At 41.3% G+C, this 13,307-nt stretch overlaps 1 protein-coding gene across 1 annotated transcript; it reads left to right on the top strand.

Moving 5' to 3' along the window:
- The first annotated feature begins 925 nt into the window (after positions 1-925).
- On the top strand, positions 926-11,425 carry LOC310957116 (LIM domain kinase 1-like). The gene is made up of 15 exons (XM_083927552.1): positions 926-1,112; positions 3,869-4,007; positions 5,282-5,391; positions 5,514-5,687; positions 5,797-5,902; positions 6,030-6,301; positions 6,378-6,567; positions 6,687-6,773; positions 7,682-7,813; positions 7,886-7,945; positions 8,025-8,090; positions 8,854-9,040; positions 9,505-9,560; positions 9,766-9,923; positions 10,379-11,425. The coding sequence occupies exons 1-15, from the start codon at positions 1,069-1,071 to the stop codon at positions 10,944-10,946; spliced, it is 2,349 nt and encodes a 782-aa protein (XP_083783678.1). The 5' UTR covers positions 926-1,068; the 3' UTR covers positions 10,947-11,425.
- Positions 11,426-13,307: the final 1,882 nt, after the last annotated feature.

Raw genomic sequence — 13,307 nt, 5'->3', positions numbered from 1 at the left:
ATGTGATAACCACAAGTCCGACCATTAACAGAAAAAAGGAAACAACAAACTAAAACTTGGGCAGACTAAAAAAGTTAAAGCAGCAGGCAAGTGCTGTCTTTATGGTGAGGAAACTCAGCAACAGCACACACTACAGCATACTGAGTTCACAACAATGGTCAGTATGTAGCCTTCAGCAGAGGTACAAACAATGACTCCACCAGAAACTGCTAAAAGCAATGAGCATTGACAAATATAACTGGGAACGCGGACAAAGAACACAACTGATCTTCACTGTGACAGAAACACACATGCAGTATTATACAAGTCTTTTACAGCAGACAAATTACTTATCACACACAAACACACACCTTTCTGTGTTTTTCAGTTTGCAGGACTTGTCCTGTGCAATGTGCGGACATGCATCTAAACTTCATACTGAATAGTAGCAATGTTCTTCTTTCCCCAGTTTAGAGCTGTTCCTCATTCTTGAGCTTTGACTGAACTCAGAACCTCTTTGTTTGCTGTATGTGATGAATAGAGCCTTACTGTAGGATCGGGACAGTGCAGTAATTGGAGCATTCATAATGAGATTATGTCTGCGCTGATGGGAAAAGAGCTCATTTCAAAACGCTCGCTGACACCACATCTGGGAAAAACACACTTACTTTGACTCCCATTTAAATACCCATGTACCCGCAACGGTCTGTGGACTTTGCAAACGAGTGTAACTGTATCTCGCAGAGGTCTACGTACTAGAAGTAACAGGAGAGGGACGGTGGAGCAGAACTTCTATACTGGGATATGTCTGTTTCTCCACAGCCAGCAGAGGGAGACTGGACAGCTGGTGTCAGTAGGTCAGTTTTTTCTCACACAGCTACTCTGCACATTAGAGAGGCAGCTCATATGCACAGGAAGCCTCTGAGCGCCCAGAGAGAGTGAGAAACAAAAAAAAGACAACGCCTGCAACCGTCACAGCAGAATACATGTAGGATCCGCTTATAACCACATGCTGCTAAAAAACTCCTTTCTTAACTGGGTGGATTGTTGCTGAGAGACAGTTGCCTATCAGTGAACAGACAGGGCAGAATGTCACGACGGGACCAGAGATTTCGGAGAGGAATGAAAGGACGGTAAGTGCCGCCGCCGTTAATGTGTGTGATGTGTGTGTACAAGCGAGAGAAAGAAGAGAAAGAGTGCTAAAGAGTGAGTGAAAGTGAGAGAAACAAAGCAAATTGTAGTGCAACATCTGTGATACTTCCTCAAACACAAATCTGCCGTGACAAACAGAAACACAAGTAACCTGTGCTTTGATATTCTGCCTCCTCTCACATCAACTATGAGTATATGTTTGAGTAGTTAATGAAACTATAACCAAGCAGTCTACAGTACAATCCATAACTTAACTTTTGTTTTGTGAATCCCTGTTTGTTCCACCACATTAGAGACTAGTCCTCCATCAGGTCTATATTAAAATGATGCATACATAATGTCCCTGTAATACCCAACACAACACAATAGGATCAAAAACCGATGTTTCCTTTTTAGAACTATTGTTTTTTAAAGGAAATCCAGTGGGGCCACACAGACAAAACAGAGAGGAAACCGTGGCAGGAGAAAACGTCATCAGAATCTCAACATTTGACCTACGTTACTGTCGTGACATAATGTTTGCTTTATGTACACCAGGTGCTGCCGTGTGTCCATTTTTAGTGACACAGGAACAGATCTTAGGACAGAGAGGAGACTTTTTACGAGTGGCTAAAGATAAAAGTAAGAAGCAGCACAAGCCAGATGAGGGGAATACGTTCAGAAAGACAAACAGTGTGATCAGTGGAGGAAATTTCTGTGTTTTAATGAGAAATGAACCCAGATTAAAATGCAAAATCACCAAATTGTGAAAAAAGTGTTCAGTTCAAAAGTTATAACGTGACAGTTTAGTATATGAATGTATGTTAGAGACAGAAATGGGAATTAAACGAATTGAACGAAAATAAAATGACGGTGTAATGTAGGATAAGGATATTGGCCTAAACTTAAGTTTTTGAAATCAAGGAAAGAGTGAGAGGATAAATGTCGGAGTTTTGTCACAAACAGATGTGTAGGTGGAATCACAGATGGGAAGGTGGGACGGTCCCACATCCGTTGCCAGCAGCACAGCAACAAAGACAGAAGGTCAAAAATAAACCTACAGCTGTGTGACGGTTTTATTACTTAATTATTTCCTCTGAAATGAACGAGAGGCAGGTCTAATAGATGTCTAACTTCCTACAGTGCACTGTATCCCCAACAAACCTTGTATCTGTTAGTGAGTGCAACTGTTTTTACTTTACTCAAATACTACTGAATATGAGCTGAAGTGAACCTAAAGTTCAATATCACAGCTCTGGCATCTATCCAGCAATAACGATATTTATATATTGTAACTCCTGATTCTCTTAACACAGGCATCGCTCATCGTGCTTCACATGCGCAAGGGATAAACCCAATAGAGTAGATCTGAGAGGGGGATAATATTTTAATGTTTGACAAAAAGTGCTTAGTGCGGCTATTTCGTGAAATATATCGTTATCGAGATGTGAAATGACCTATATCAGGATAGAAGATTGTCCATATGGCCGAGCCCTGGTATCGTTTTCACACTAGTGACACTAAAACAGCCTCTGGCAGAGCACGCAAAACCACAGCCATTTCTAAATAGTACCAAAGTTAGCAGTAATAATAGCATCATGCTTTTTACCACTATAAGTTGTGTTACAATATTTAAGATTACACTGATGTATTAAAAAAGCTTTTAATAAAATAAAAATAACATGACTTATCAGTGAAACATTGCCATTAAGTATCTATTACACTGGCGTCCACAACCAAGATACAAAATTAGCACCATCCACTGACCAAATGCTGCTAAAATATGCAAGCGGCTGATAAATTTGCTTCACTCACCAATTAAAAAAACAATGGTAGTCTATTATTTAGTGACTGGTAAAATTTGAACATTCCATAGCCGTTAATTTTGCACCCCTGATCTACTTCATTCTCAATAGAAACATAACCTTTTCACTCTCTATTGTAAGGACAACATGGCATTTACAGTTAAGGTTGGGACAGAGGAAACATGGAGCTGCACTCTGTCCAGGAAGTCACCTCCCTCTCCGGCTGTAGTGCTGAAGAGATAAGGAAGCAGGTTTTTGTTGTACATAGGTATTATCCTGCATTCAGTTTAAGCCCGGAGGCCACTGAAAATGTTTCGAAAGGAACAACTGCTGTAATGTTGTTTAGCTCTCTTTTGCAATCTTTGAGTGGGTGCGCCCATTGGAGACATTTGACTGCCCAGTGACCTTACATGAGTAGTCCTTTTCTAAGAAATAACATTGGTTTGCCATTGGCTGAATGGGCTCTCTGTCACAGTGACATCAGCAATTCAAAGATCTATAATAATGCATCGTTTCAACACCATCCCTGCAGTGAAGATAACTGCATTTCATCCGGGCGTGCGCTGGACAAACACCAGCATCTTGATGACTTGGACTCAACTTGGTGACTAATAAAAGCATCACCTTGTCAATCAACACAAGCTGGGGTCACAGACGTCAAGAGAGGAAAGGAGATCACTGATCAGGGACATAGAATACGACTCAGTGTTAAAAAACATAGGCAACACTGAAGACGATAATTTATGGTTCGACTGACCTGGAAGTGTTGCACCTGATCCTGCGTGTGATGACCTCACAGGTCGACTTTCCTCGTCTCATGTGTTCCATCACTGATGCGTCTCATGTTACTTACTCAATCACCCATCTGAAGTATCTATCATCTTACATCCACTTTAAATCTCCATTCTCTCTCTCTCTCTCTCTCTCTTCCCTATCTTCCAACTTTTCTCCAGGTGTTGTGAATGTGGCTGCATCCTGTCTCACTGGTACTACGAAAGAGAGGGACAGCCCTACTGTAAGAAGCACTACTGGGCCCGTTATGGAGAGCACTGCCACGGCTGCAAAGAGACCATCGCAACAGGACTAATTATGGTAACTTGAACTTGATCTCTGTGGTCTTGAAAGGGGTCTCAGACATCATGGACACAAACCCGGCATCGTCCGAGGGGATCAGCAGGTTAAGCGTGGCCATGTTGCCCATTTGCCGGGTGGCGAAGCTCACGCCTATTGCCTTCATGTATTTATCAAAGTTCTCGCTGGATGTAAGAGTCCAGGTTCCAACAAACTGCTCAACTATGACATGAAACATCTGTACACTTCAATTAATTAGAATAGGAATTATTCTTATTATAGAATAATAATAATTGTTAGTTAATTGAAATGCTAGGTAATCAAAAACACGGATTAAAACATAATAAAATAAAAACGGTCCTTACCAAACTTTACTGTGCATGCACTTCCAGACTAAATAAGAGAGGAAAGCGCTATTTCCTGACCAGTTCTCCACTTTGGTGATGCTGGCTAACATTTAATAAATAGTTACAACAACATCGGACTTCAGATATTAAAGTACTCAGTTCTGCCTTTCTGATGCTTTCATTATACTGCGAAAATACAACAAATTACATGCTACTTATTTACAAAGAACTGTAAGGAAATTTGTTTGACATTGGGATGCAGCCCTAAAACCATTAACATTAACAGTTGACCTAATCCTCCCGTCTGTTTATCTGCTGACTCGCTCCAAAACATAGTGAGAACAGCCAGTAACACATTGATTGATAGTTTGTGATCTAATTTAAAAATAGCTGCTTTATTGATCAATCAAAGCCGACATTTGTTCCAACTGAGAAGTGACCATTCAAGTAGAACCGAATGGTTAGGATGATACTGCTGTGGCCAAATTTGGCCACAGAGAGAGACACAAGAACACCTGACAAACTCAAAATTTCCTCTGTGTTAGTTTCTGCTACAGTAGGTGTCTCAAGGACCACATTTTGCCAAGATGACACACACGTACACACAGAATCGCAAGGTGAAAACATTACCAGCGTCGCTGCTGGTAAATATTGCAACAAGAAATACCGAATCTCAGCATGCAACGCCAACTATTTATACATTAAAAGCATTCCTGTCTCTTAGTTTCTTCCTGGTATGAAAGTAAATGCTTTTTTTCCTTCAACACTCCCACCAGAGGATATCCTCCAAAAACATCCTGACACTACAATGCCATGATGCAGAACTCAGATTCAGATTTGCATTTGGCCCCTAAAGTCTGACCCCACCAGGCATCCTCTTGTAAAAAACAATATTTTACCCATGCTCTCTGCATTGTGTTTTACCACACTGCATCCCTGTACAAAAAGGTTGCTGGAGAGCAGAAGTACCACCCGGAATGCTTCACTTGCATGAGCTGTGAAATGTTCATTGGAGATGGAGACACCTACACGCTTGTCGAACGCACAAAACTCTACTGGTAAGTATGAAGCTGAAAGGATGTGTAAATCGAACACATTTGTAAACCGAGAAAGGTCACAGATGTAAAGATTTATGATACTGATGCTTGTCCTTTATTCTTTTGATTGTCATATTCTGCAGTGGCCACTGTTTCCGTCAGGGTGTAGTATCAGCTGCGAGGTCAGCTTCTCCAATCACCAAGAGTCCCCATATGGTGGCGCTGGTGTCTCTCCCTCCCCGTGCTGGTGGCAGACAAGGCTTGACTGTAGCCACTGACCTCAGCCAAGAAAAAGGCCCTGTTGTCACCGTGACAGAGTGAGTCATTTAGTTAGAGCTAAACTCCAACAAAAGCTGGTTCAACAGCTTGTTTTTTGTCTAAACCCACCTTTCCTGAAGCCATTCGCTCATTGTCTTTTTCCCTCAGGTTAGACTCAGCTGCCCTCAGCCCTGACCTGCTGTCCTCTGTCCACACTGGTGACCGAGTACTGGAGGTCAACGGCATCCCAGTCCACAACATTTCCCCAGACGAGGTAGGCCTCAAACCACTCACCGATTCAGCAATAATATCATAACTAAATGAGAAGGAGTTACACTTCTTAGTGTCTAAGACAGAAGAACAAATGTCACCAAAAGTCAACACCATATCTTTTTCTCCAGATAAACTGTGTGATCCAGGACACAAACAGACCCCTGCAGCTGACCATTGAACACAACCCGCAGTCTCCCGATAATCTCCTTCACTCAAACAATCCCCAGGACGAAATCAGCTGTCCTGACCCCTGTGTCCACGCCAAACTTTCTTCAACCCACAAACTCCCAAGTCTGGAGGAAGAGCCAAGTCCAGGGGAGGAGACAGATGGACCAATCAGGATGAGCCTCTCACCGCCTCAGCACCAAGGGATTATGGGAATGCGATCCAGACACATACTGTAAGGGCTGACTCTCGCCTTTGTTTGATTTATTACGCTCCTCTTTCTCTGTCTGAGTCTTTGTTTTCTTTCTCAGGCGCAGCTGTAGTATCGATAAGTGTCCTCTGTCCCCTGGAGCACTGTCGCTTTTATCTCAAAGGAGGGACATGGTTCGCTCAGAGTCTCTTCGGGTGGACCCTGGAGATCGGACCCATCGCATCTTCAGACCTTCAGACCTCATCCATGGAGAAGTGCTGGGAAAGGGCTTCTTTGGGCAGGCTGTCAAGGTACCGTTCTGCGGTCCCTTTCATCATTATGGGTGACTTTATCACAAGTTCAACGACTGTACACCTAGGTGTCAGTTCTTTTTGTAATCAGCATTGTGATTGATCTTTTTACTATCCAGGTAACGCATCAGGAGACAGGGGAGGTGATGGTGATGAAAGAGTTGATACGTTTCGACGAAGAGACACAGAAGACTTTCTTAAAGGAGGTAAGTGATCATCAGAGCAGGAAATTAACCTTGTGGTCACTCTAATTAGGCGACTACATAAGATTGGCGTGCTCTTCAATGTTGAAACCCACTTCTGCTTTTAAGTTGGTAAGAAAGATGTATTTTTTATCAAGAATCTTACATCATAAAGAGAATTACAAGGTTCCTAGAGCCGCATTTCCACCAAACACTTTCGTTATAGTACCTTGGAGCTCTGTGCAATAGAGCCACTGAAGGAAACCAAACGCTGTTCATCTGTTAATGTGAACGTTCTCTGTTCATCCGTGGTGGAGTTTGCTCCGTGCAAAGTATGCAGAAATAAGAATAAAGCATATGAAATTTCTACTGAAAGGCTGGTGTTCCTGCTGTGTAAATACACATGCCTGCTACATTTACAGAATGTAATTAATATTTTCCATAATGTTGTATTACTTCATTATCAACCCACAAAGCTGTTAATCATAATGTTATTTTTTATGAACCCACCAATCAGTGTACTAGGTACCTCAACAGAAGGGTAATGAAAAAACGGATGCAGAATGGAACGGTTCTATTGGTACTATCCAAAACCTGTTCTAATGTGTAACGAAGTGAACTGAACCGGACTGCTTAATGGGAACGAGGCTTACTATATCTTACCTATATGAGTGATTTTATTTTTTAGATTATTTTCTGGCAGTTTTTCAAGCCTATAATTAGATAGGACAGACAGGAAATGGGGTGAGAGAGGGAGGGGGAGACATGCAGCAAAAGGCCGCAGGTTGGAGTCGAAACCGCAGCTGCTGCCTCTGTACATGGGGTGACTGCTCTTACTACTGTCCCACCGACCGCCCCTACATGAGCTATTTTAATGTTGCTTCAATGACATGACGCATTTGTTTAACCACATTTCCTCTCAATTTGTCCAGGTGAAGGTGATGCGCTGCCTGGACCATCCCAATGTCCTAAAGTTCATTGGACTGTTTTATAAAGACAAACAAATAAACTTTGTCTCTGAATACATCCAGGGAGGAACTCTCAGAGAAACCATCATAAAAATGGTAAGTTAAATAAGGGTTTCATGTTGTCAGACTACACAGCGAAGTATGTTGGTCACACTCTTGTTGTTGTAGGACAAGGATTTTCCCTGGAGTATCAGAGTGGGTTATGCCAAAGACATTGCAGCTGGAATGGTGAGTCTTTCAAAGTCAATATCCAAAATCAGTGCATAATCGAGTGTCAATTTGCCCTGATAACTTCTCTCTTTCTAAGGCCTATCTACACTCCATGAATGTTATCCACCGAGATCTGAACTCACACAACTGCCTGGTCAGAGAGGTAAACCAGTGGTTCCATCAAACATCAGCAAACACCAGATATCTTCACGGTCAAATACATAAACACATTAAAAATGTTGTTTTTTTCCCTCAGCTTGTGATAAGATTGCTCCAAGTCTAACAAATCTCTTATATTTTAACTAGGAAAGATGTCATGTAACCTGGGAAAAAATGTTTTATTGTTATTTGAATGTTAATCTCTTAAATATTAAACCTATATGTAAGTGTTTGTTCATTTTTTTTAAGATTTAAGAAGGATTAAAAATTCTTCAAAAAAAATCTTCTAATACCAAAATTCACATTATAAATCTCTACACTCTATAGTTTTATTTTAATGTTAATGATTGATTTGAAGGATGCTAGAGAAGCTATCCAGCTGTTAAGGCACTATGTACAGTAAGTCCCTTTCAAAATATGATTTCCGGGTCCAAGCAGGTTCAAGCCTCGTATTTTTACAACGGCGAAGTGCTGTGTTCCCCGTTGTTTGAACAGATCTGAGTTTTTAAACCAACTTAATTGTCATTTTACCTCTTTCTTATCGATGAAAGAAATGTCTAACGGATAAAAGAGGGGATCGTAATTGTTCACATGTTCGGCCATTATCTGTTTTGTTTCAACGGAGCGTTTGGACCCGGAAATCGTATTTTGAAAGGGTGTTAACAGCTGAATTAGGTTTATGGGGCACTACCACTACACTTTTAAACAAAAACAGACCAGCATAAGCAATATAAATGTTCAATCCTAACATTTCTTTCATTGTTCAGAACCAGTCTGTGGTGGTGGCAGACTTCGGACTAGCCAGGCTGGTGAGGGAGGAGAGATCTCAGAGTAGAACGTCCTCTCTGGAAAGGCCTGTGAAGGGGACACTGTCAGAGCTACGCAGGCCTGACCGGAGGAAGCGCTACACCGTGGTAGGAAACCCATACTGGATGGCTCCTGAGATGATCCATGGTGAGTTCTGAGGGTTCCAGGTTCAGTTATAGCAGGCGATCACCTAGGCACCTTAACCCAATTTGAGTGTTTATCTTTATCAGACTATAAGTGAGGATTGTTTGTTTCTAATTCTGTCTGCAGTTGAGGTAAAGAGGTATACAATGGCACTGGTACAATATTCCTGATTATAAGTAAAGTCAGGAGTCATGTGAGTTCTCACAGCTGGATTTATACTTGCATCTGTACAATAAATGTTCCTATCTTAAATAAGGAAAGTTTCTGTATAGCATAACCACTTAACTTGATTCCTGATACCATAAGTGTTGCACTGTGGCAAAATATGGAACTTGGGTGGAACTGTGTGGGGGACCTGATGTTACTCTAAGGTCCATTAGCAGGTCTTTTATATGAACACACACATGGGTCAGGAGGTCAGTAAAGACGTGGTTCACCTTTTCTAATCTCTCCTCTGCACCACTCAGGGAAAAGCTATGATGAACGGGTGGACGTATTTTCCTTTGGTATCATGATATGTGAGGTAAGAACCCCTGAGAACATCTAAAACATTTCTTAAAAGTATTAAGAATGAAAAAAAGTGGTGTTTTTCACTGAACAAACTTAAAAACCCCTGAGTTAAATGTAATGTGTAAATGTCAAAGAATTAAACAATCTGACATTATCTATACTCTTTGTCGATCAATTATCTTGTAAATTTTAAAATATGTATCTCTGTCTCTCCTAAGATAATAGGTAGAGTGAATGCTGACCCAGACTACCTTCCCCGGACGAATGACTTTGGGCTTAACGTAGCTGGTTTCCTGCAGCAGTACCACCCTCCACAGTGCCCCCCGGCCTTCCTGCCGCTGGGTGTCCTCTGCTGTGACATGGACGCTGATAAACGGTATGAATGCACAAATCTAATCTAGCCAAATTCCTATAAAGCAAAGTATGTAAAAAGAAATGAGACCAAGTATAGCATCTGTTTTATATATTTGTTTCGCAACATATTGTAACTATTTATCCAAGTCCATTTTAGTTCAGTTAAGAGAACAACCACAGGCCACAACACTACTACTCTAGAATTGTTATAAAGGAAATTACTGTCACCTTTACCACAGAATGCCTTGAGGTAATGTTTATTTGATGTCTCCTGTATCATACCTGATGTTTGAAACCATGTATAGTATAAAAATAGCAAATACTCAATACTAAATAATGTATGAATAAAACTAACTAGTGCAGAAAAGCCTATAAAATATGTTAAATATTCTGCACTAGTTTGTCATTTTGTGCACTGCTGCATTACAGCACGTAAGGCCCTACAACCTCTCATCACTACAACTCTTTGTCTTTCAGTCCTTCCTTTACAAAGCTGCAGGAGTGGCTTGACAACCTGCTGATGCACCTGGACATCGGTCTGCCTCTGCTCTCTGAGTTAGAGCAGCTCCGCAGAGCCTTCTGGCAAAATCACAACCACCAAAACCACTTGCACAACCAGGACAAGACCCTTGAATCTCATGAACAAACCCACCACTCACAGCCACAAAGACAGAGCCCCGACCCCAGGCAGAATTCGGACAATTCAATTAACCGCAAAGATCACCTCACTCAGAGCCAAACACCGGACAGCAATTCGGACGGACAGCCACAAAGGCATGACATGAGGACTGAGCACGACCACTCGTGTTTGAGCAGAGACTGTAAGGACAGCTCACAAAACCAAGGCCAGACGTGTTGGCGGCCTGCGAGCACAGATGGGTCTGAAACCTATCAACGCAATAACCACTTGGGACAACCAAAAGCCCAGGATGAGCCCCCACAACCGCTGCAGGTCAACCACTCACTGCTAGACCGGCCTAACAGGCCCAGAGGGACATGCAGAGCGCTGTGGGACAGATCTACAGAGGATAACTCTTTTCTGTGACTGCTTGTCACGGCAGGGCACATTTACAAAGCACCGTTTCGAGGGATAACAATGTGACAAAGATGTCACATTTGTGCGATTTCAAACAACTGGGAGGAAGTGAAAGACTCATAAAGCTGAATGTGGAGGACTTCTATGGAGAACCTGCAGAGACGTTTGAATGAGGATTCCTTAAATTTCACAAAGTTTGTTAGTGCTCTCTGGTGGACAGACTACATAACAGCCACACTGTTTCTTACCTCAAACATACAGTATCTTTGGCATTTCTGTGCTACAATTTCGCTTTACTCATCAGCCAAAATTATTATGATATCAATAGCCGCGGCCAGCTAAAAATTCACCAGCCAATTTATCGGTTTGGCTCCAGTGTTCACTTTGTCCAGAAGCTGTGAAACAAATGGCACTTTATACTTTATACTAAGCTACACTGCATGGGTCAAGTATTTATCAGAATGCCTAATGTATTTTCTCGTGAAATGTTTCAGACCACATCTGAGCTGTGAAAATAAAATAAAGGGAAATATAAATCCATGTGACTACAGCTAAATCACATTTTAGCATTAATCCCCTCGGTAAAAATGTATTATTAAATCGCCTTTTTTCTAAATTTAACATGGATCGTGAATAACAATTTGCGTTTCTGAAGTCACCACCACCGAATTTTTGACATTATGATATTTCATATACAGACGTAACAGATTAAAGGAAAACCATGATAAAAGAGTAGCTATATATGGAAGCATACCTACGGTATGTTCCCTGTGTCCCATGTTCCCCCGGTCCTATGTATGCTTGTCACAAAAAAGGGTCCTATGTTCCCCGGTCTGTTATTTTTTTCCACAATCAGTGCCAAATTCCCCAGCAAATTAGCCTATGTAGAACCTAACCCTACCCCCTAACCCTGGTCGTAATGCTGACCCTAACCGTAACCCCTAACCCTAACAAAATAGGCTTATGCGACCGGGGGTAAGGTCATCCCTATGTTGCCCTATATACACACACATATACATATATATATATATATATATATATATATATATATATATATATATATATCACTGGTATGTTTACTGATATAAATAAATATAAAAATAAATAAATAAATAAAGAGAAAAAAAGGTGGTACCAGCTATGCTGTCCCACGAGGCAGTAACTATGAAAAAATGTATCCAAAAAATGGCTTTAAAATTGGTTCAGTCCCAGCAAATGTTGCACATTGATGATGGATTATGGTTTACTAGTTTACCATTTAATATATTTAATGCAAATCAATCCTAACCTCCATTCATTCAGGCCCAAAATTATGCAGAAATCATGTTATCATGCATTTGATATATCAAATGCAGATGCTCCTTTGCACCAGGGCTCACTGTATGGTTTGGTGAATATGAACAAGGTGTGAATATAATAAAAAACTACAGCCTTAAACTCACCAGACCTCAGCTGAGCACCTCTGGAAGATGTTTGGACCAACGTGTGTAGCTTAACTACACAAAATGCAGATGAAGTCACTTTATGCTACACAAGAAAAACAAAACAAATATCGTTAGTGCATTCCTGCAACTCACTGTTTTCAATTCACATTTATTTAGTGTCAAATCACCTTGACAACGATCGCCCACCTGTGTGCTGGATTCGTTGGAATGTCTTACACTTGACGTTGCCAACGTAACGGACGTTGCTAAGCGCTAGTTAACAAGACAGGAACACTTAGCATATATGTAACGTTAGAAAGCGGATAACTTAATTAGGCTGAACGAGTGTTTTAGCGTTAAAATGTTACCATGGAGCCTCTAGTATTTGTTTTTTGCCAAAAGACTGATCGTTGGACTGTCAGCAACAGCCTTTCGCAGGATACTGCGTGTTTAGCCCCGTCAGAAACTCCGAGAGGCCGCCCAGAGGTGAGGTTAACGTCGGCGTCAAACCCGGGCTAATGTTGACTTAGCTAACGTTGATGCTGCATGAGGCACAGACCATTACAATCTGATATAAAACAGCTAGCAATAATGTTCACCATAACCATGACAGAAATGTCGTAACGGCAGTTTTAAAAGCATTAAGTTATCAGTAGCATAGTAGCGGTGACGTTACCTGTAGCTGTTAGCATCCCGCAGTGACGTCATATCGCCTGGTGCCCATACTGCCCTACAAAGCCTAAGTGCAGTAACTACGAAATCACTAATAACATGATTTCTGCATCATTGTGGGCCTGAAAGTATGGAGGTTAGGATTGATTTGCATTTAATATATTAAATGATAAACTAGTAAACCATAATCCATCATCAATGTGCCAAATTTAACATAACAATGACACAGATAAACATGAATGCTACACTAGTACAAACGCAAATTAGAGGAAAG

This window comes from Echiichthys vipera (genome assembly GCF_963691815.1).
Source record: "Echiichthys vipera genome assembly, chromosome: 14".
NCBI classification, from domain to species: Eukaryota; Metazoa; Chordata; class Actinopteri; order Perciformes; family Trachinidae; genus Echiichthys; species Echiichthys vipera.
Note: the sequence above shows the minus strand (reverse complement) of the source record. Positions and strands in the feature narration are given on the sequence as shown.

Excerpts from the sequence above, each read along its gene's own strand:
- LOC310957116 (XM_083927552.1), top strand. The coding sequence starts at position 1,069 with ATGTCACGACGGGACCAGAGATTTCGGAGAGGAATGAAAGGACG. Across the intron at positions 1,113-3,868 it reads CGGAGAGGAATGAAAGGACG|GTGTTGTGAATGTGGCTGCA; the intron begins GTAAGTGCCGCC and ends ACTTTTCTCCAG. Across the intron at positions 6,774-7,681 it reads AGAAGACTTTCTTAAAGGAG|GTGAAGGTGATGCGCTGCCT; the intron begins GTAAGTGATCAT and ends CAATTTGTCCAG.